At 40.0% G+C, this 22,991-nt stretch overlaps 1 protein-coding gene across 1 annotated transcript; it reads left to right on the top strand.

Moving 5' to 3' along the window:
* Positions 1-945: 945 nt before the first annotated feature.
* On the top strand, positions 946-9,572 carry tbc1d10ab (TBC1 domain family, member 10Ab). The gene is made up of 9 exons (XM_020629834.3): positions 946-1,442; positions 2,761-2,860; positions 3,195-3,302; positions 3,516-3,622; positions 3,716-3,830; positions 5,080-5,145; positions 5,349-5,538; positions 6,407-6,561; positions 6,763-9,572. The coding sequence occupies exons 1-9, from the start codon at positions 1,261-1,263 to the stop codon at positions 7,165-7,167; spliced, it is 1,428 nt and encodes a 475-aa protein (XP_020485490.2). The 5' UTR covers positions 946-1,260; the 3' UTR covers positions 7,168-9,572.
* The last annotated feature ends 13,419 nt before the right edge of the window (positions 9,573-22,991 follow it).

Here is a 22,991-nt window from a genome sequence, read left to right as displayed (position 1 = left end):
CCTAACTAACCCTCTTTAACTGTATATAACTGTACAATTACTACTGTGTGGAGCCACAAGTAAATTATAAGCATTATGCAAAAAAGCAACCTGGATGTGTTAAGATTTTTATTTTGTGACATAACTTACACTGACATTCTTATTTTTGATATTTTTTAGTACTTATCTACTTTGCAGTAGCTCAGTCTGTAGGGACTTGGGTTGGTAACCAGAGGGTCACCGGTTCAAGTCCCGGTGCAGACCAAGAGGTGCCAGATCACCTCCTGAGCACTGCCGAGGTGCCCTTGAGCAAGGCACCAAACCCCCTCCCCGCCATCAGCTCAGGAGCGCCCACTGTGGGCCGCTCCGTCACTCTGACATCTCTCCCCTAGTGCATGTTCATAAGATCCTGTTTGTGTGCATGTGTGTGTATATATATATACTTCAGCCTATGTGTGTGTTCATGACTACAGAGTGTAAAAACTGAAATTTCCCCTTGCGAGGATTAATAAAGTAAATCTTCTTCTTATATTGTGTTTAGATTTGCTAACATTGTGTGTTTTTTTTACTCATATTGTGTGTTTGGATAACCTGCTGCTGTAACGCCACAATTTCCCAGTTTGGGATCAATAAAGTAATTCTATTATATTCTAACTAAAAGGTAAGTAAGTAAGTAAGTAAGTAAAGTAAGTAAAGTTTACAGTAAGTAAAGTCTACTTCTCAAGCCAGTAATGGGCACAGGTTAATATACTGAACACTATATGTAGTTGTAACTTAATATTTTAAAGTCCAAATCACAGCAATGCCATTATAAGCTCTGGATTTTTTATTTTTTTTAACCTAAATTAAATGGGCCCTAGGCTATAAAACTGATTTAATAAGTGTAAGCATTATGCCTGAATTAGTGGTTTTCAGCAGTAGGGGGCACAAGTGAGTCAAAGGATGCTATGGATGTTTTGTTTACTAATCTGCTCCTGTGTCGCTTCCTTGTAGCCAGCAGCAGCTAACATAACCTACATTGTTGCTGACAGCAGAGAATCTGTGTGTCAGCTGACGGTTGTGTGCTGCAGAGCTAAATCTTCGACATAGCTGCGTTAGTAGCTTGACAAGTTAAATTTGTTCGTGTTAATTATGCGTTTTTCCCCATTTAAAGCTATCGCTGGCGATGTGTCTACCCACCGCGGACGTCTTCGTGGAGAGTAAGCCGAGCTTGTGGCGGTCGTAAAGTCTTCGTTATGTGGGCAGATTGTAGACTCTCGTTCAATGTTAAATGTTGACTAAATGGCAAAAACCGAGCAGGGCAATGGACTCGACATGCGGGGCAGCACAGAAAAGCTGACAGATAGCGGGACGGGCGGCTTCAACGGGTCCGACCCAGAGGTACACGGTAATGGCATCGCGGAGGAGACTCAGGTGGACAAGTACGGCTTCGCGGGAGGAGCTCAGCAATCCTCCGGAGACACGTAAGTGGAGCTTCATGCTGCTGAGTCTAAATCTGTTGGTACTTAAACTGACTGAATGTGGTTTCAATTGTATGTTTGTTGCTCTTGCAGCTTCTGAGCTTACACATGGGCCTACTGATAATGTCAATAACCCCTCAGTGATATCTCGAGTCTTCATATTCAGTAATCATAAGAGACAAGCTGAGGACCTACAGTGCAGTCTGCTGCCATGGGAACTGACTGTATGATGTGGAAGAAGGCAAGCAGTTTATAGAGCCACATTGTTGATAGTTGGCTTGTAGCATTTAGTTAATAGCTTCATTTCTTATCACCTGGCGCAGAAATTCTTCACCTATGACCCTTAAAAGCAAAGGTAATTTCCCCATACCTTGCCATGGGTTATTTTAACAAGCTGTGAGCGTTTCAAGACGGATTTTACCTTCTTAAACTGACATTTTTTTTGCAGCATTAAGGCAAAGCTGTCAACTATAGAAAATTAAATGTGGGGGGTGTATGTGAACAGAAAATACTTTCTTCTTACAGAACCTGTCAGTCCACTCTTGTAAAAGGAGCATCTCCTAGGTTAGGAACCACTAACATAGTGCACTGATTCTTCACAAGAACACATTGTTATTATTACTGTTTTAAAGTGTAGTTATTGAGCCTCTGCTCTGGTTGCCTTTCGGTTTGGTTTTCCCGTCATTTAATCCTGCATAAAAGTACACTTTAGTTTTCTTGTATTGTTGCTTTACATATTTAGAGCAAATTGAATAACTGAACACACCATGCTGCTGGGGCCAGTGATCTGCTGTAAGATTCCTAGTGGTTGTTATATTTTTGGGACATAACTGAATTAACCTCAGTGCTTGGTCTTCAGTCTCATTTCTTCAGCTATGTTACTGTGAATTATTATTAGTGGTGGTAGACGACTTGTTAACTTCTTTAAGCTGCTGTTTGCAGAAACATTTCATCAGCTCTTTTAGTGCAATGAACGATAAAGTGTGTGAATGATGACATGACAGTGTTGTTGTGAAGTGAGATCACGGTTTAAGTTTTGTGTAGGATTAAGCGGGGAACAGAGCACGGGGGAAAGTTCTCCCACAGCTTCCTGTTTTCCCTGTACTTTGCTGCCGTTGGCAAGTGCTTCACTGTTTTGTCTGAGGTTATGTTTCCTGTGCGAACAAGGAAGAGATGAGCCCCCTCATACACCCCCCCCCCCCCCTCCCCCTAGTCACGGTTCCTCTATCAAGGAAGTGACACTTTACAGTACAGTTGATGTTGCTTTATGGAAAGTAATTTCTTTCTCTTCTTTCTTTTTATGTGTCTTTTATCTCCTCAGTGCAGAAGGAATACCTCATGAGGTGCTAAGGCAGCGAGAGTCAAAATGGCTGGAGATGCTCAACAGCTGGGACAAGTGGATGGCCAAAAAACACAAGAAGGTCTGCTTGATAAACTGCATATTAGATCTGGCCTCAACTCTTTCTTTCTTTGTCAAGCACATCTGGACTTTGCAGGAATTTATCTAATGTGCACTGGGCTGTTTTTGGAGCATGAACATAGTTGTGTCAGCTTTGAAATAAAAGGCAATTGCACTCTGAACCAAACTATGCCGGAAAAACCTGTATCCTGTATCCAATCTATTATAATGTCAGATTCTTAAGATAATGTAGAAACGTTGACAAGCAGAAGAGATGTCAGTGCTCCTCTCTCCTGTTCTTCATTACTCCCGCCTCCTGAAGGTTCTTTAATAACTTTGCAAGTGTTGAATAACAGGTGAAAGAGCGCTGTCAGAAGGGAATCCCTCCCTCTCTGCGTGGACGGGCCTGGCTCTACCTCACAGGGGGAAAAGTTAGAAGGGAGCAAAACCAGGGCAAATTCCAGGTCAGTTGCATATTTGTGATTCCTTCTACAGTGAAGCAATTTTGTTCTTTGTTTTTAAGTATGCCTGTCTGGTACCTGAGCCAAGTCATAGTTATTTGAAAAACTGCTGAGTTTTTTGGAAATAAAAAACATGAGAAGTAAATAATACGTTTTGGAAAATGTCTGACATTCCTAAGAGTTAATCATTCCTAATGCATTTCTTCGTTTTTTTAGGAACTGGACGATCAGCCTGGGGATCCTAAATGGATAGATATTATAGAGAGGGACCTCCATCGACAGTTTCCCTTCCATGAAATGTTTGCGGCAAGAGGAGGTCATGGGTAAGCCTTCTGCAATTCTGCCCATTGGTATGTTACTATGACTGCATAAAGTTAATTGTTGAAAAAAAAAAATGTAAATGTTCAAATATTCAGGCAGCAGGACCTGTTCCGCGTGCTGAAGGCGTATACTCTGCATCGTCCTGAGGAGGGTTACTGTCAGGCTCAGGCTCCAATCGCTGCTGTACTTCTGATGCACATGCCAGCAGAGGTGATTACACACTAACCAGCGTTTTTCCCCACGTAGTCTGTGCGCGCCGTGTTCCGTCGCTCTCACTCTAGTCACTGATTGTGTTTCTACAGCACACACCGCGGTCTCTCTGTGCAGAGTGCCAGCAGCGCCACTCCGCTGTGCTCCGTTCTATATAGGCACGGAGTCGGCTGCAAGCACGCGTCAAGCTGAACAGACTAGATCAACCCGAGCAACGCACAGAGCATCCGGTCAATTTATAAAATGAAACACAAGATAGAGACTCACGATCGTATATTCCATCAGTCTTTTGAACATTATGTCAAAACAGGCACAGGATGAACAGCAAAATCAACCCAAAAAGACAAAGCAACATGTTGTTTGCATATTTTTTATTTTTTTTTGTCTTTGTTCCTGTGTTTACAACTGCTTATGGCTTCACTCCTCTGGACTCACGCTCCAGAAACAGACCCAGCGGCGCTGACGGAACGCAGCATACGTGGACTAAGTGAAAATTGCGGGTTAGTGCCCCATCACACGTCCAGTGCAAAGTGTCTTGGCATGCGGTGCAGGTGTCTTTTCTATTTTACCACCTGACGCAGTCCCAGGGTTAACTTTTAAGGAGCAGCTCTCACGTTATTTAAATAGCATATAAACTTGCACCCCTCTAAGGGCCCAGGGTTGTGTTGGTCTTAAATTAGGTGTTGTTAGTCACAAGGCGGCTCATTCCTGTCTAAACGACTGCACTAAGAGCACAAACCTGGTCTGAAATCAAAAGTGTGGTGCAGCATGTTCCTGCTGCTTAGAGGGCACGTTACGTACCTAGCTCTTAAGGGGTTAGGGTAATGAGAGCTGACACTCGCTGGTTTGAGTCATGTTACACCCAAAGCACACCTATGTATAAACAAGCAACTTAATTTAATCTCCTCGCACCCTGTGCCTCGCTTAGATTGTGCAGCGCGTAACTGGCTAAATGTAGTCGGATACGGCCCAAATCACTTTGCGTCAAACACGCCTCACTCTGTCAAAATAGGACTTTAACAATTCGCCCTTTCTAAACAGGTTTACTCTTATTCGGACATATTTTTCAATTGCATACTCACTGTTTTATGACAGAGTTAGGACAATGACATGTAAAATAAAATGCCTTACATGCTCTGTGTGTCATTGTTACATGTTATTTACAAAATCACTATTTCTCTGTCAAAGTTTAAATTGAAATATCACTTTTAAAGAGCCAACCTTGTGTCATTTTTTTTTTTTTCCTCAGGATGCTTTCTGGGTTCTGGTCCAGATCTGTGAGAAATACCTCCCTGGATACTACAGCACAGGGCTGGTAAGGCTCCACGCAGACACACAAAGGGGACTTATATTCCATATTGTGTTTCTTAAGACTGCATTTCACACCAGCTCCTGACACGAGGTGCTGACCAGGCTTCATAGTCTAGATAACCAGACAATCACATTATGCAGAAAGAAGACCTCTGTTCCCTCTGTATCTCTCTCTCCACTGACAGCTGGTTCATTTTGCTCCCACAGGAGGCGATCCAGCTGGACGGGGAGATCCTGTACGCTCTGCTGCGGCGGGTGTCTCCTGTGGCCCACCGTCACCTGAAGAAGCACAAGCTGGAGCCCATCCTGTACATGACAGAGTGGTTCATGTGTGCCTTCTCTCGGACACTACCCTGGGCCTCAGTGCTGCGCGTGTGGGACATGTTCCTTTGTGAGGGTACGGCACGCCATGGACACGTACATCGATATTGTGAATAAGGAAGTGGTTTCACCTGCTGTGTATTTATCTCTTGTGCTCATCTGCAGGACACCGGAGATTAAATACACAGCAGGTGAAACCACTTCCTTATTCATAGCATTATTCAATAGCAGTATTTAGTTTTCCTTCAGGTTATGTCATGCGCTCATTATCTGCCTGTTTAACTTGATGTACGATACACCTAAGCATTAAGGTAACAGGAAATAACCAACACATGAAGCCTCTTTATTATTATGTTAAAATGGAGTCAGGAGACAGGACGGCGCCCTATCTGTGTGACAACCCCACCTTTCATGGTTACGATCCAGGTTTTTTTAATGCTTTATTTCAAACAGGTAGTCTAATTGAGATCAGGTTCAGATGTGTAGAGAAATAGACATGTACAGTTTGAAGCATTTATGGACACAGGCATTGCAAGTTCAAGTTTTCATTATTGTCATTTCAGCCATACACAAAGTACAGTGAGAGGATATTTTGTTTCTCTCTAGTTTACATTTTCTCAATTAGGGTAGTATGTGCCGTTGTGATTGCAAGTATACAAGTTCAGTGTTTTAAAATGTTCAAAAGAAATCAGAGTATGTGACTTCATACGTTTGGAGCTTATTCCAATTTTGTTCAAGTAATCAAATTTACTTCTTCACTTTTCTTCCCCAGTGTGAAAAGGAGGTACTGCTTAGGTTAAAATATCCTGTGCGCTGAGAGTTTGAGTACAGTGTTTATATTGCTCTCAAGCAGCTAATTGCACCCTTATGGATGTCTCTATGTAAAAAGGTAAACAAAAACAGCTGCTGTAACCGTATGTTGTCTGATTCTATGCTGTCATCAGGAGTAAAAATCGTCTTCAAGGTCGGCCTGGTTCTCTTGAAATGCATGTTGGGATCCCAGGAGAAACTGAAAACCGCTCAAGGTCTTTATGAAACAATGGAGCTACTCCGTGCTGTAAAGCTACAGTACATGCAGGAAGGATTCCTGGTGCAGGAGGTGCAGTATAAATCCATCATGGTTGTTCTGCATTTTATTGTTCTGCCTCAGCATTTATTGCATGCTCAGCTATCTTCCTCTTAAACTTTGCCCTCCTGTGAGCAACAGCGATAGAAAGAGACTTAACCTGTAGTGTGCTGCAAACAAAAACACCCAGCGTTACTCACGTGAATTACTCTCTTTGTCCCATTAATGTTTCAGGTGATTGAGTTAACGGTGTCTGAGAAAGACATAGAGAAGGAGCATCACGCTCAGCTCAGGCGCTGGAAGGAGTCCCGCGGAGATCTACACTGCAAGTCCCCTCCGAGGATGCACGGCGCGAAGGCCATCATGGCTGCCGAGCCGCCCAGAAGACAGGACCTGAGGCAGAGGCCCACCATCATAGTGGAGTCTCCCCTGGCACTACAAACAGACGGGGTGAAGGCAGAGGGCGCCACGGAGAGCAGAAAGACTAAAGAGAAGAAAGAGAAGAAAAATGCCTCCTCATCACAGGAGACTGTTAATCCTTACCTTCCTCCCAGTGACCCCTCACCTCTACTCAATCACATGACTGTGCAAGGGTCCAAAGAGAGTCTGAGCAGTGCTGAGCATGACACTTACCTGTAGCAGGGTGAGTGCCAAAAGTTTACTCACACAAATCATTCCGCACAACGTGGCTGTTGTAGTCTAGGCTGTGACAAATTTTAGTAAAGCTATTTTTATGAAGGTAAAACTCCAGGAAACAGTTGTTGAAATAAAACACTTCAACAGTTGGCAAAAATGCCCTTTTTCTTAGACTACTAAGTGTCATTTTATGTGCACAGGCTGTTGTTCTGTGTGGCATTTTGACTAAGAAGCGTAATGAAAATGTACCATAAGATTATTTTATATTTTTAAAGTAGAATGAAACTGATACATGTGTAATTACCAGGGAGTAACAGCAGATGGCGACAACGTGCCTTTTGCATTGATGTCAACGAGGTTTTTAGCCTGTGGGATTGTGAAGCTGTTAGCTTTATATGACTGAATTTATGGGGATGTGAACTCACTAACTCACTGTTAAAAGCTACTTCTGCTATTTACCTTTTATAGCAGAACTCTGTTTATATTATAGTCTTATAAATGAAGTATGGTCCTGTCTGAATTAATGGGATCTTTTCTGGAGCACTTCAAAGTCTTCCACTTTGCCTGCGTTTGTTGCTATGTTGCCATTGCAGAGATTAGTATTTTTCGTGCTTTGCTAGACTCACTCACACTGATATGCAGACACACAGATATGAAGTGTATCTGTTAGGGAGTATCTTTAGACAGTTAGGCTGCATTCAGGAGTTTGTCTTTGCTGTTGCTGAACACTTGAGGGCGTCCTCAGATCATCTTGCAGCCGCAGCCGTGACCAGCAGCATAAACCTTCTCCAGTTGTGTTGATCTCAGATGAAGGAAAGTGTGTAGGGAATATTTGTGCTACAAAGCCAAAGATTTTTTTAATATACTGAGCAGTTTTATCAATCACATTGTGATACTGTATTTGACTGTGTTCAGTATCAGAGAGCTTTTCAGGTTTTTATTTATGATGTGAGGAGATATGGCGAAATGTCATTTTAAAGCACTCTAACACAAAAGTGTTTTTTTCACAATTGTGCTGAAAGTTTGTGGCCCCTTAGCCTTTCAAATATTTGATTTCACAGAAAAAGAAAGCTTGAGTCTTACATCAGCCCATACACTCCCATTTTTTTTTTAAATTCTTGCATCCTAAACCAGGATGACATGAATGTGCTACATGGTGTTACCTTTTTTAAAACCACTGCCACAATGAGCTCAAAATAAAGGTTTCTTTGTCAACCATAGCTGATTGAAGGCTCTTGTGTAGGCGCCAGAATGAACTTGTAAGAAATCCAGTTGTGAATAAATTTAAGCAATAAAAGGTATTCGAGGGAGACATAAACCTTCAGTGGTGTAGTGGTGCCTAAATAATTGGGTATACTCTTAATTTTTTCCCCACAGTTTTACTTTTTAAGGGGCCGGTCCAGCAGAGTATAAGCGGCCTCTGTTATTAACAGTGGTAAGATTACACAGTTTTAAAGTACTAGTCAAGTAGAAACAGAATAGGGAGAGTCATCTCTTCACCATCCTAGGAAACAAAACTGCAGCATACTACTGAATATTGTCAATTAAGAAGTGGGTATGCCCTATTGAGACTGAAAAATAAGTGGGTATACTCTGCCTGAACTACACCACTGACTTTAGGTGATGAGCAAACAGTTTGTGTTGATATTCATAGTATCTGACTTGTTTCAAAGAAGAAATTCTTGAATATAATCATAAACAATCACCATTTAACAATCTTCTTCCTGGACTGTACTTAATCAGCAGTTAAAGTGTAATTGTACTACTACTACTACAACAACAACAACAACAACAACAACAACAAGTATTGTAAAGTGTTTTGTAATAAAATATATTTTTGTTTTTTTGTGATTTGAAAACATGTAGAGATTTTTTTTTTTAAGTATGTGCTGGGAGTTGATTGAGAAGCACTGTGTTCCTGCCACATCCCTGAATCTTTAAACAATGTTGTTCCAATCTGTAGCAAGAACATGTGCCATAATGCCACAGTGGGGCAGGTTATGGGTTGACTTTCTACGTTGAGTTTTCTCTACTGTCGTGTAGATGGTGCTACAGAGCTTCATTCAGGGATTCGTATAACTAGTGACTCAGTCAATCTGAAGGATACAGGCTGTACAAGATGTTCTTGCCATCTTAAAACAAAATGTTTGAATGTGATTGAAATGAAAACTGATGAAATCCAAATACTAACCACTCCAAAAGGAAGGTAAGAGACCCATTATAACTGAATCTAATGAGAACAATCATTTAGCCGGGGCTTGTAAATGTGCAACTTATCAATCCGTCTCCATAGATACGTATACAGGACTTTTATTTCTGATCTTTTTTTCCCCATTTGATTTGACATTCCTTATCTGCATACTGTTTTATACTGAGTTACATTTAAATCAATAAAATGTGAAACTCTTGACGCTTGCAGATCCGTCTCCTATTTTCCCTGCCTCTTTTGCCTTTATGTGATATCACAGAAACTGAGACAAGAAAAGCAGTGGAGCGCAGACTGCACTGAACTAGCGGGGCTTCAATGCACCCTGTGTTATCATTCAGCACCCTAACACCCGCCTTCACTCACCCACGCAGCAGCACACTTCCTCGGACACCTGTTTCTCCGGCTCTTTCAGCTCCTTGAGGAATTTGCATCTCAAATGGGGCAAATTCCCACAGCAGCGTCCAAAGAGCCTCACGCAGACATTTGCCTTTAGTTTCTCAATGGAGTCTTCTGCGTGTATTAAGACTCCTTCTTCAGCTTTTCTACTTCTCTTTCTTCTTCGTTAAGGCAAAAAAAATCCCTCCTACATGTTCATACTATTTTACTTTATTGTAAGCACATGATAGATCCTTTTGCAGATGATTGCATTAATATGGTTATTTGATTTCTCCTATACTTCAGCTTTGAATATTTTATTGGAAGGAAAGATGAATAGGATTTTGATTTATTACATACAACTATCAGACAAGATGATGATGATTGAGATTTTTTAAAACTTTTCCTTCTCTTCCTCAGTGGCTTTTCTATTTCTATAATAATCCATCATTTGTCTGATGATGCCTGTCATTAGAGCATTTTTGTATTCCTGCCTCCTCTCATCATCTCTGTTCTGACTCCACTATTTGTAAACAATGCAATCTTGTCCACCCCTTCCCAACCCAACTCAAACCAGCGCCACCCTACTATAAACCCCACCTGTCTGTCTCCCCTGACATCCACAACTCCCGGACCTTGACTGTAGAGTGTGTAATGGGAGACTGGCTTTATGGAGATGTGACCCAGACATGCCCCTATAATCTCTCTCTCTCTCCCAGAAAGCCCAGCAGAATTTGTCGATTTTGTGGTACAATAAGCTGTTGCTGGGGAAAAGTTTGCAGGAACATCGCGTTGCACTCATTGCTCCTACCATTTGTACCATCCAAATCACAATTTAATACACAAATAAAACCATTTACTGAGGAAATCAGGGCAACTCATATTGTTTGGAGAGGCCATTGCTCAATATCCATGTTGCTGCTGAGGCCACGTTCAGACTGAAACTGGTCCATGTTAAAAAAAGAAAAGAAAAAAACTCACAAGGGGCCATGTTAGTGCAAACATGTTACTACAAGTACTGGTGAGAAGATGAAATATGATCCAGGAGTTCCAGTTCTATTAACACTCCACATCCAAGGGCTTTAAACCTCATCAGATACAGAAACCCTACACAGTAGTTTATTACATTTGGGTCCTTGAGCAAAAGCAATCATTATATTCTCCATCGAGTCGTCATTATGTGATCAAACATTCTACTGGGAAACTTCTTTTGCCCACATATTGGTCGGCACTGTATAAAGTGAATTGTGATGCAGCAAAACTAGTGAGAGGGTAAGCCCTCCTTCGTTGCAAATCTCCCACGTTTTATCGTCTGAAGACAATCCCTTTCTCTCTAATAAAAACATGTTCGTACTTTTTCCAGCAGTCCCGTTGCAATGACTCAAAAGGCCTCCGAAAATGCAGTTTTGACCATGTGTTGCTTTCTTGAGAACAGGACAACAAACAGAACAACAAGTGGTTTCCAAATATACTTTCATTGTTCACATCGCTGCTAATATTGCACAGTAGAAATGTTTTCTTCTGTGTAAACTTTACTGACTGAACAAGTAAAGTCATTTCATTTCCCTATGTGGGATTGCCACTTAACTTGTCTTAATCACATTTATCAACATTATGTTGCTTGAGGTGTAAGCCAAATTGCATTCATCCCCATATTCTTGTCGGTTTTTAAGTACATCTGATCCTAAATTGATTCCCGATTCCTAAAAAACAGGAAATGCAGAAATTGGTCTTTGTCTTTGCCTTTATATGCCATTTCAAACGCAAGGTCACATGTTTACAGAAGATGGCACATTTAAAATAATCTAACACATATGAAAGACATCCATATGTGAACCAGCTTCTTTCCACAGGCCGTAAAGATGGTTACAAAGCTAACACCCTGCTCCTGAAATCCACACAACATGCTCTCTTTCACATTATTTCCATAAGATATTTTATGTTTTTTTATGCCTCATTTTAATTTATGCACTGATTACACTGTTGTTTACATTGCATGGGTCCCTTATAGAATTGCTTTTATTGTGTTAGATTTGTTTTTAAATGATCTGTTCCTAAGGCATGTTATTCAATTATTTGTTCTCTTCTCAGTAAATTTATCCTAAGACACAATTTATTTCCACTGAGTGTATGTTACATAGATATGGATGAAATGACAAAACAAACTTGAACTAAGTGTTCTTCATTCACGGTGGGTCAACATGTGCATCTGGGTCTGTTATTCACCTGTGACAATGATTCTTAACTGACAGAGAAACATCAGCAAACACACTGAGCTCTGGCTCTCCTGCAAAACTTTGTAAACTTACAGAGGGAGTAATAAGAAGCACCGCCAAACTACAGACCTTCCTTCTGCAGTACTGCACTATCACTCGTTTCCTGACTGCATCCAATTAAGCACGTTGTACCCTGTTTGGGTTAAAGCTACAGATAGGACGTTTTAGCAGGTTATGAAACTGACTGAAATTAATTCTAACGACACCATATCATCTATGAAAGCAAGCGAGACCAGCGTCAAGACTGACTATTGTACATAGTTATTTTTAATGCCTGAAACCACTGCTGAGGGGTCGGTGGCAGACGAAGTAATAAACAGCACCCAGCAAGAACAGCTGTCTTCATTTTTTACATTTACCCCCAGCAAATATTTGCACAGAGTGATACATTTGACAGTGAAAGAAAGCAGGATAAGGTTCCTTTGTCAGAAAATACTGTACCACATTGTCCACAGGGGGCGCTGAAATCAACACAAACTGATGGTTCCTCACAGGAACTTCAAGAATAAATCATCAAAGTTGATTCCTATTTTTTTTCCTGCTCTTCATTTTGACTATATGACTTTATTGACAGCTTACATCCCACACAAGTGATATCTGTTTATGTACTGTTTATAGTTGTTTATTGGGGATTGGTGGATAGAGTCGGGTGGATAAGCTCTTGAGAACATATGTGTGAAGCGTCTGGAAGATTAAAGTCTGGCTTCAGGAGCTGAAAAGCTCCGCTAATGCTTTTTGGTAACGAAGACCCTTATCCGCGGCCTGCCATCCCCAATCATGCCCAAAAGGGGGGGGGGGGGGGGATTATATGGGGGAGAGGTCAGAGTCACACACCCCAACTGTGACAAGTTGATAATAGTTTAAATGGTCAGATTAGACTGCAGCTGGTAAGTCTTTTCTGCAGTTTGAAAATGTATGCGTGATGTGATTTTTGTCCTAAATGATTGTCTATAATCTGTGTTCTCCTTTTTTCCCACTCTCTGCATATGTGATGGCACAGAGGATTGGCACCTCGTGGTTGCTCTTATTGAGGACTTTTTACATTTTCGGGGGGTTAATTCTTTGATGAAAAGTAGTTGAGCTGCATGTGTGGGACAGGAAACAAAGTCAGAGTGGAAGATGTCAGGGGTCGGACAGATGCTCGTTCAGTGAACAGTGGACAGGATGTGCATGTCCTTTTATGGTTTTCCTCAGGATAACAGTAGCTGGACATGGAGACCCAATGATCTCAGATGCATCAGTTTTTTTGACACTGGGTTATGATTCGCTGGAGGAAATGATAAGGCACACCTGTTTGGTTTAAGAGGGGATCCCCCTGATCTTTTGTGGCTGAACGTCTTATGAATCATCCTTAGACTGATTTATGCGGCTTGGTGCACATTGCAAAGTAGTTTCATATATACATCCAAGTTATTGTCCCATGGTAAGGTCTTTCGACGGGTCATTTTCTTCAAAGAAAAAAAAGTGCATTATAGTAGGATTCCAGACAGGCATATGTGCAAATGATTCTCCTGTATGAATGATACATTGGCTGAGTTTCACAATACAAAAAATGATGTGCAACACTGGATACATGATAGCTTTAGGTCAGTGTAGAGGTAAAATGTTGTTCTATACTGTTATATGTGGTACTTGTGACATAAATGATGGTAACATGAATTGAAGTGACAAATTGGCCAAAGTTGACAGCAGGATAACGGAAAGAAAAGAAGAAAGCGGGATAATGTCAGACAGAGGTGAGAAGGAGTTAAGAGATGAAATGCGACGAGGCAAAATTGCAGTGAATAAAAACATTAATCCAGCACTTTTTAGGGTATTTTCTTCATCATAATGATTGTCTTGCAATATTTCAATTATGACAGGATCGCTGTATCATGATATTACCGTCATTGTGGGCCAAGTATCATATATCATGTCGTAGTTTATCAAATCGTGTTGTATTAAACATATCTTGAGTTATCCTCTAATTCCCACCCTACCTCTAACAATATGTCTTTCCTCTTTCTTAAATCTGGACAAATTAGTACATTTTCTCACATAATCACGCTTAGATTACTAAGTGTGATCTAATCTCCTTGGTGTTGTAAAACATCATATCTTCTCATAATCTAGATTCTTTACACTTGATTTCAGCTTGTTTGAAGTCACAAGCTCCTGGTTTCACATTATACAACTTTAGAGACGTATCAGGTTATCTGTTTGAGGGACCTCGCAGTGACCTCTGAACTGCTCAACAGCCTCTCCCCTCCCCGACTGAACCACGATGTTGACTCCTGCAACTTCCTGCAAAAAAAACAACTTTCTTCATTGATTTGTAGAAGTTTCTATAGATTTGTTTTCTTGTGCATGACTGTTGTGCAGTTTTAACTGACTGCAGCAATTTGTGTTGCAGTCAGTTAAAAACGGAAAAAGCATGCAACAATAATTAGTATTGTTATGTGTTTGAGCTGTATTGTAAACTGTTGCAGTTTAACCTTTAAATCAATGTGTTCTATCAGTCTGCATATTCAAACATGAATTATTGCAGCACAATGTATTAAAAGAAACCCAGCAGCAAATGTTTGTGGTTAAACCATTTTTGGTGAGATGATTACAGTAATTAAGGGCATTTAGGCAGTGCATGTTAAATGTTAAATGTAATTAAATTCTAAATCAGACAACAAAAGAAAAAAAAACACATGAAGAATGAAATATCCTGTAGCACATTTTGAATGAAGCTGCCTTTATGCCTTTAATGGTTTGGGGTCCTGGCTACGTTTATTTGGCCCTGTTTGTGTTGCATGTTTATCTCTTCACCAGGGATGTTTGTTACCGCGCTGCCTCTGTGTCGCTCCATTCTGCCTCAATCTGTATTGATCTGAAGTCACTTCCTGCCATTGTTGTGTCACATCCCCACTGTCTCCTGTCTTCCCGTCCATCTAGTCCCCTCTTTCCCCGTCAAGGAAGCCTGAGGCTCACAGAGGATACACAGTGGGGGGGTGGGAGCAGTAAGAGAGAGAGCGGGAGAGAGCTCTGGTCCTGATAAACCCTGGGCTAGCTTTAACAGGCAGATACTGATGGTCAGCAGCAGAAGCACGAGCAGCCGAGATAACAGTCCAATAAATGTCCAGCAGAGTAAAGACTCAGAGGTTTATAAATAAGACATTAAATAAGTGGCCGATTGTGGAAAGTATTAAGCTTGTATCAGCAATTTTGAGCAAGCCTGCAGAGATACAGATCATTAAAGTTTCCAGAATGTTTTTATAATTTAAGTCCTTAAAACTCGGATTTAATCTTTACAAATGTAGCCACTGTTTCTTTCTGCAGTAACATCTGTATATCACATGTTAACTGCTGAGTTTGGACCATAGGGTTTTAAAAACAAAATCAAACAGAGAAACCAGTACACATTATCTGTGGTAAACATCCATCAAAGACTGATACAAACCAGACACAAGCTAACTTCCTTGTTCCACTTTAATCTCCTGTGCTTGTTGGAGTGTGCACATAGATTTCCTGTCAAATCAATGAGTTAATGCTGATATATTTAAGATATCTTGCATTTAGTCTGTTCAGTTGTTTAAATCATGCCTGACCATATAACTTCTAGGGGTGTTGACTTCAACAATATGAATCAATAATCACATTTACCCAGTATTATCCAAACAAAGCTAAAATAGAATCTGCATGTTTGTGATATTTGTCTTAAAAATAAAAAAGATAGATTTTGTATTTTAAGGTCTGAAAGAGTACAGGTAAAAATATTTTATTTTAAAAGTTTTTATAATGTGTAAATGATTTTATTAAACAGGTTTGTTTGTAATCTCAAACATAGGCCTGCTATTGAGTCACAAAGAAATCCAGTTGTAGCAAACATCTGTGATATCAGCTGCAGATGCTGTATAGTTGCCAGAATAGTCAACACAATATCCAAACATAATAATACTTCTGATTTCTATTTCCACGTACTTCTCATGTATGCATGCTCAGCAGTAGAACTGCCATCATTGTGCCATCAGAAATTATTTTAAGAGGGAAAATGTAACTACTATAAAAAAAAATTCATTTGAAACATCTTAAAAAATTGTTTGCATTGTTTTTTGCATTGTGGTTGAAGTGTGTAAGTGGGTGTATGCATGAAACAGAGAAACCGGGATGTGTTTTAACACACCGGCAAGTGACCTCATAGTCTGTTATAATTGAGACTAATGACAAAAGCATATGGGCGTCAAGACCTTTGGTTTGAGGTTACAATAGCTTATTGTATTCCATCCAGAGTTTTCATGGGTGTTACATACACTCAGTGAGCTTGCAGGATTGTGGAGTGTGTTTTGTGCACGTGCACGTATGTATATGTATGTGTACACTTTTCCACCTAGAAACTAAACTGGAGGTTTGTGTTTCAAAACTGTGTGAAGTTCGGACAGCCATAAAAATCTATGAAACAGTTCATGTTATATGTGGAGGATAAATGACTTCAAAGCTGCTTAAATCCGGCAGTGCTTTAAGAATAATTCACACAGTATCCAGACAACCTCCTGTTCTCTGGACCATCCATGATTCACACCATTTTCTGTATAATGTCAGTTTTATTTCCAGAGGAAGGAGTGCAGCAGAATAAAGTTTCTCGCCTGGTGGATGTTCCCCACGGGAAAGGGGGAGATGTTGGTGCAGGTTTTAAAAATGCTATTTCCTGTTGTAAAGGCAGCAGGGGACCTCGACTTTATCTCCTTCACAAATGATTTGGGTGGTTTGTTTATCTCCTTTTCTGCATGTCATTCCCCACTCTCTCTCTCTTCCCAATTTCTGACACTATCTACTGTCCTGTCTCTCAAATAAAGGCACAAAAAGCCCAAAAATAAACCTTTAAAAAAAACAAAAAAACTTGTAGCTTGTGTGAAATTAAGCCTGCAGTTCCCTCAAAGTATGTAATAAACAAATTAAATGGACTAAAGTGCAACAATCGAAAATTTGGGTAAACAACAAAAAAGGTTCTCAGCATATTCCGGTTCTTTTGTTGGATTTTGTTGCTAACTTGTAACTCGTAGATTTGGTTTCATCCATATAGAGAAGTCCAGAGCAGTTCTGACAGCAACACAGATTCATTGTTAAGTGTTTTTAAAGTTGAAGCAAGTAAATGCAGCATTGCTCAATTATTTGGCGGTTAGTGTTTGCAAACTTCACTTACCTTTCCTTTTTTTTCTGTTTTTGTGCAACTGTCACAATATGGATTAGCATATCACAAACACAAGCATTTGATGTCAGTGTTACAAAAAGTAAAACTTAAACACGAGAGAAGACGTTTTATACAAACAGAAGGGTGGTACACATGAAAGTAGCGAGTAAGGCAAGCAAAAATAAGAGTTGCCAAAAAAAAGAGACGCAAATCCTGACATTAACTGACTGAAGGGAAATGGTTACTTATTCTGATGTTGGCTCACAGAGACCAAGCACACTCGGAAAAAGAACATGCTGGCCTATCTGAAAGAGTTTTACTAGCACAGCAGGAACTAAGCCAGCATGTTTATGTTTAAATGTGTTTAATACTCACAATCTCTAATAGCTAACTGAAGGGAAATGGTTAATCATTCAGGTACTGGCTCACAGACAGACACACTGCCAAAACTCTAAAGTCACAAAGTTTGGTAACTACTGGATAAGTTACTACATACTGTACAGAGAACTAAACAAACTTGTTTATAAGGACATAAACCGAGACTGTCACCGTTTATAGCGTAGCACCTTAGGATGGTAGGCTACTAGTTTTTCTTCATCTGTTTCCCTTGTGTCTCTTCATCTCTTTGCTTTATGTTTAGCATGTTGTATGTAATCCTAGTTTAATTGTAGATATGTCCCACAGCGAACACACAAGGCGTTTTATTGTTCTTTATCTTAAATTGAAGAACCCCCCCCATCCTCCACTGTTATTTTCACTAAGTGCAAGTGAGGGCTATTTATACCTTTTTGTGAAAGCTGTATGGGATTTCCCTCCTCTGTCCTCAAGTTCACAGTTGATAAATACTTTTGGTCAGTTGCTGCTGGCAGAGAAGACAACATGTTGAAAAGCAGGAAGATTTATGTCAACAGAGTCCCCCGGTCGACTGATCTACAATCAGAAAACAAAAAGTGGACATCCATGTGTGGGTTCACTGCTCATTCAGAAACACTGCTGCTATTCTACATGTAGGCTAAATGACTTTCAGTTCTTAAAAAACATTTCAGGAAATTAATGTTTGTGTGCCACATGGGGTAAGACATTACAAAACAGCAGCAATACTACTTACTCACCTTTCAAAAGATCCATTGGAATGGTAATGGAGTAAAACATGGGACCCACTGCAAAACTTAGTAAGATTCTTAATAACAAAATGAGGAAGTTCTTAGGACTGTTCTTAAGTGTAATTCCTGTGTACAGTGTAATTTCTTTATTTTCTTTCTTACAAACTTCCTTATATTCTTACATATGAACTTCTCATATGCAGCCTTTTATCCCTATATAATAGGCCTATGCATATGCCTGAGGAGGTGTAAAATCATTGACTAAAGGACTAAAATATAATTTCAATACATTATAATAAGCATGTTTGACAACACTATTGCTGTAGAAAACAGTTAGGGATTTTTTTTTGTGACAACCATATTTATGATTTACTTAAATTCATTAATTTTCACTCATTTTAGGACAGGTGCAGTGTGATCTTAAAGTTGCGAAGAACATTAGGAAGACATTGAAAAACTTTGCTTTCAAGAATCTAATTTCTTCTTGTGATTTTTCTTATGAGAAAACATAAGAGGAAAGTTAAGAAAATAAATAAGCACCTTTTTCATGAATATCAAATCATCTTAACTTTTGTCTTAAGACTGAAGTTAATAAGAAATCAGCACTTAAGAAGTTATTTTTTCTTAAGAAGGTTTTGTGAATCTAGCCCCAGGGGACCAAATGTGCCAAGATCTTGCTGATGCAAGCATTAAGCTACTAGAATTGCTGTGTTTTTGGAAAAGGACTCTGAAAAGTTAAGGCTGTGATACAGTTCTTTGCAAGTTCAATTTCCTGGAAATCCAATGACTTTACATGATGGGACAAATATGCTGCTGCAGTAAGTAAATCTGACATGAATCTAACAACTTGACTTCAGCCCAATGTATCTCTTCTGTTTGAATGGTGACTGACATGATCAGAGATAACACGATTGTTCCAGTGATTACAAGACAAGTTTATGTTCATCAAAAGTAACATGTATCAATATGATGTATAAGGAGACACTGGAAGAGAAAACGTTATCCAGGCTAAGATTGCAGGAGTTAGGGGCTGATTTCATTCATCGTCCCCTTTTGCTTTTTTAAGAGAAATACGTTATCTGGCATTGGTTGGTAGTATTGACTGTCAACCCAGAATAAAAGGTTTGAGATTTGCAGATCTAGTCTTAACCCTCCCTGACAGGTTGCAAACCCAACACAGTTGCTCCTACAAAATCTAATTCAATTAAGTAGGTCTTACCTCTGGTTCTGGCCAAGTATCACAGTTTGATATCATCCGCTATTCTTGTTTACATCAGCGTTACACCAAACTAGAGATAACATGAAATCAGGGGTTCAACGTTGACCATAACCTGCAGTGATCCGCCTTTCTTTTCATATTTTGTAGGGTGTCCATATATGTCCCCAATGCAGCTTGACATTCATGGAACCAGCTATAAAGCTTAACTGGAGTCCCTTTAGTCTTCATTGGGACAGTGAGAAATGCCGTAAACCTCTCCCATCCTTTTGCCCTTTTAGTCTAACAAACTGGTGTTAATCGCTGCAACGTCTGTGACTTAAAGGGAGAATTGCGAAGTGAAGCAGGCACAACAACGACCAAATGTTCTAGCTTTCCAGCCAGGCTGCAAGCGTTGATTTTGACAGCATTCAGATAGCTAAAATTGCATATCAAACCGCTGATCTGATTGGCAATGTAATGTAATGGTGCTGATGGCTCAGTATTTTCCCAAGGGTCTGTAGTATCATCAGAGCTGTCAAGCTGCGTTCAGGTCAAAACATGTGATATCATGACTTAATAGTTCAGCTCGATTCTGACTCAGAGTTCGTCACATTGGAAGCAAAAGCCTCAAGGAAGCAGCTGTCTCAGCACGGGGGGAGGGGCGGAGGGGGGGTGGGCACATGCATGTGGTCTGTGACAGCTTAGCACACATCAAACAACTGTCGATCCCCCCCCCCTCCCGCCAACCCTCACACACATCTAAACAACAAGAACACACACTTAGAGCTGTTTTGGCGCTGAAAGTATCACCGAAAAGTGGCTCATAAACGCACAAGGTCACGATAAAAGGTGAAAAACAGGCAGCTCCGCAGACAGACTGTCACTGTTGTGTGTGTCTCTCTCTGTCTTTGTGTAAGTTATCAGAAGCCCCAACTTGTTTAACTCAATGACTGTCTCATCGCTGACACATGACAGGCGATGAAGGATGGACAACAAGCTTTGGGGCTGTTAAATAAGGGCATCAAAAGCGAGGGATACTGTGGTGCCTCCATGGTGTGTGGTTTACAGCACAAGGCCACACACGAGAGGACAGCAGCAACAGTAACAACATCAATATGAAACACAGGTGGGCAATTTAGAGGAAAAACAAGAATGAACATTGTGGAAACTGGGTCTCTGGTATGCAGGGTGAAGTGATGGATGTTCTGCAAGGAGATAAAGCTTTTTTTTTCCAATTGGAACTTGTTGTCACCCCTGAAGGCTTACAGTGGAGAGAATTTAGATTTTAGTGTCATAACATGCAAACATGACATTGGATTCTCATAAGTGTGATTGTAGACGGCTTTGTTTCTTGTTTTTCTTGTTTCATATCCTGTCCTGTAAAACTGCTTCTTAAAGGCTAATGAGGGGATTTTGGGAAAAACAAGTGGGTGGATTGATGTGTTCATCAAGGCCTGATGTTTTATTTAGCTGTATTTTCCCATCCTCTCATAAACTAAAAACAGACTCGTCACAGGGCAGATAGGAAGCTCGCTTTGATTCAACTCACTTTGCCTTTTTCCGGCCGGAGGGACAAAGAGCTGCTGGAGGGACGATTAGGCGTAATAAGAGAGGACACAGTTCAGGTGGAGACACACAAACAATCGGATCAGTTTGATTACCTTATACCACAAGCATCGCGCGTCACAATAAATCTGGCAACAACAAACATCTCCCTTAAACGACGTGGGCAGAGGCGAGGGAGAAGGGAATCAATTCTCATCTGCATAATCAGAGGAAGGAGGAGATGAGCGCGGACGGAAGAGGAGGCAGAGGTTGAGGAGTGGAGGAAGGGCTCAGTGGAGGAAAAGATTGTTGAGTGAAACAGTAGTTGTGTCTAAAGGTCGGTGCCCTGGCGCCACCGCTGCTGCTCTGCTGAGAGACGGAGCGAACTGAAGACTGAGCTGTCCCACCTGGACCATCAGATACACCCGATAGACAACAGAGAGAGGAGTGTTTGAACACTTAACATAGCACAGTTTGTTTCCCCTGTTGTAGTTTAAGAGTTTAAAAAAAGGTATCTTATTTAAAACTCTCAGAAAGCATCACAAATATCCGTCCCCAAAGCTGTGCATGGTTATATTTGCATACAAACACTGGCAGTGGTTTTTGTGGTTTCAACATATAAATTACACAGAAATATGCCAGATGTTCAGTGCATCATCTTATTATACACATTACCAAATATTCTTTCTGTCTTGTTCTTTGAAACTGGATTTGTATTTACATTTTGTGACATGAAACAAAACGGGACTGCACAGTTCCAACTCAAGTTTGGATTGTTCCTCAAGCAGGTTTATTGTGTCATAACTTTGACACTTATGCCTTACAAAAGATCAGCTTTTTTGTACTCTTACACACCATAAGCCAGTAATTCTTCTCCTGCAAGTACTAATCAAAAATAATATCATGTTACATTATTCCCTCCAAGTTTTTCTTTTTTTCAACAAAGTATTTGACGTTTAGAAATGACTTTTTGGATGTATTGCATTTTAAGCGTTTTGTAGCATTAACTTATTTATTTCTCTGTTTATCTCATCTACTTCCCCCTCTCTGAGGTAATGTGAATTTATGTGTGGCATACTGTTTCATTTACGTATTCGTACATATATTTTTATGATATCTTTGAAAAGCGATTCCTAAATGCATGATGTTTGTTGTGATTTATTTTTCTTCTTCATTAATGAAAAAACAAGACTGTGATAAAAAAAAAAAAAAAAAAACATTTCCTTCAATCACATTGTGACTTGCATTCTTCTCAGTCTGTCCTATTAAGTTCAAATAGACTTTTAAATGTAACTGAGGGATACTTAACAGTAATGCATGTCAACATTGTGTATATTCAATCAAAGTCAAGAGGTCAAAGTTTGTTTGTAGAACCTAAAGTTCAATTAAGCAAACCCTATCTTTGTTTTGATTTCAGTTTTTTAGTTCTACTTGTTTGAGCATGTACAGACATGAAACAGCCAAACATACAAACGTAAATTGAGCCCTAAACAGAATGCTACTTCCCTGAAGGACTCTCAATTCATATTGAAATTGAGTACTTCATGAAACTTGTCATGCCCAGACTTGACTTGCGGGCCACAGTCAAAACATGTCTGATCAACTTTAGCTACTGAAATAATAAAAATAGTGTTGCAATAGCACTGGTGTTTGAGGTGAGTTGGAAATGTAATTTTCATGATTGTTAAATTGTGGAGATAATTCATAATTCATCAATAATTCATTTCGCCTCCTTATATCTTGTCCTTGTTCATAAAGTGTGCAAGAAAAAGTAAGGGATATCATCTTGTATAAAGTATTGGGAATTTTGCCAAACTTTAAAAAATGTACAAAATGAAATTTATTAAAGTTGCTTTACAATCCATTACATAGAGAGGGACACAAATTGAATGAATGGGGAGAAGTGGGCGTGTGTGCAGTAAAAGAGCATGTTCTTCACAGCCGAAAGTAGGAGGGCAGTGGGAAG

This window comes from Labrus bergylta, chromosome 17 (assembly GCF_963930695.1).
Source record: "Labrus bergylta chromosome 17, fLabBer1.1, whole genome shotgun sequence".
Taxonomy (NCBI): domain Eukaryota; kingdom Metazoa; phylum Chordata; class Actinopteri; order Labriformes; family Labridae; genus Labrus; species Labrus bergylta.
The sequence above is the reverse complement of the archived record's forward strand: the minus strand, read 5'-3'. Positions and strand labels throughout refer to the sequence as shown.

Bases quoted from the DNA above. Each gene is read 5' to 3' on its own strand.
- tbc1d10ab (XM_020629834.3), top strand. From the start codon at position 1,261: ATGGCAAAAACCGAGCAGGGCAATGGACTCGACATGCGGGGCAGCACA. The intron at 1,443-2,760 runs GTAAGTGGAGCT...TTATCTCCTCAG, and splicing joins CAGCAATCCTCCGGAGACAC to TGCAGAAGGAATACCTCATG. The intron at 3,831-5,079 runs GTGATTACACAC...TTTTTTCCTCAG, and splicing joins TGATGCACATGCCAGCAGAG to GATGCTTTCTGGGTTCTGGT.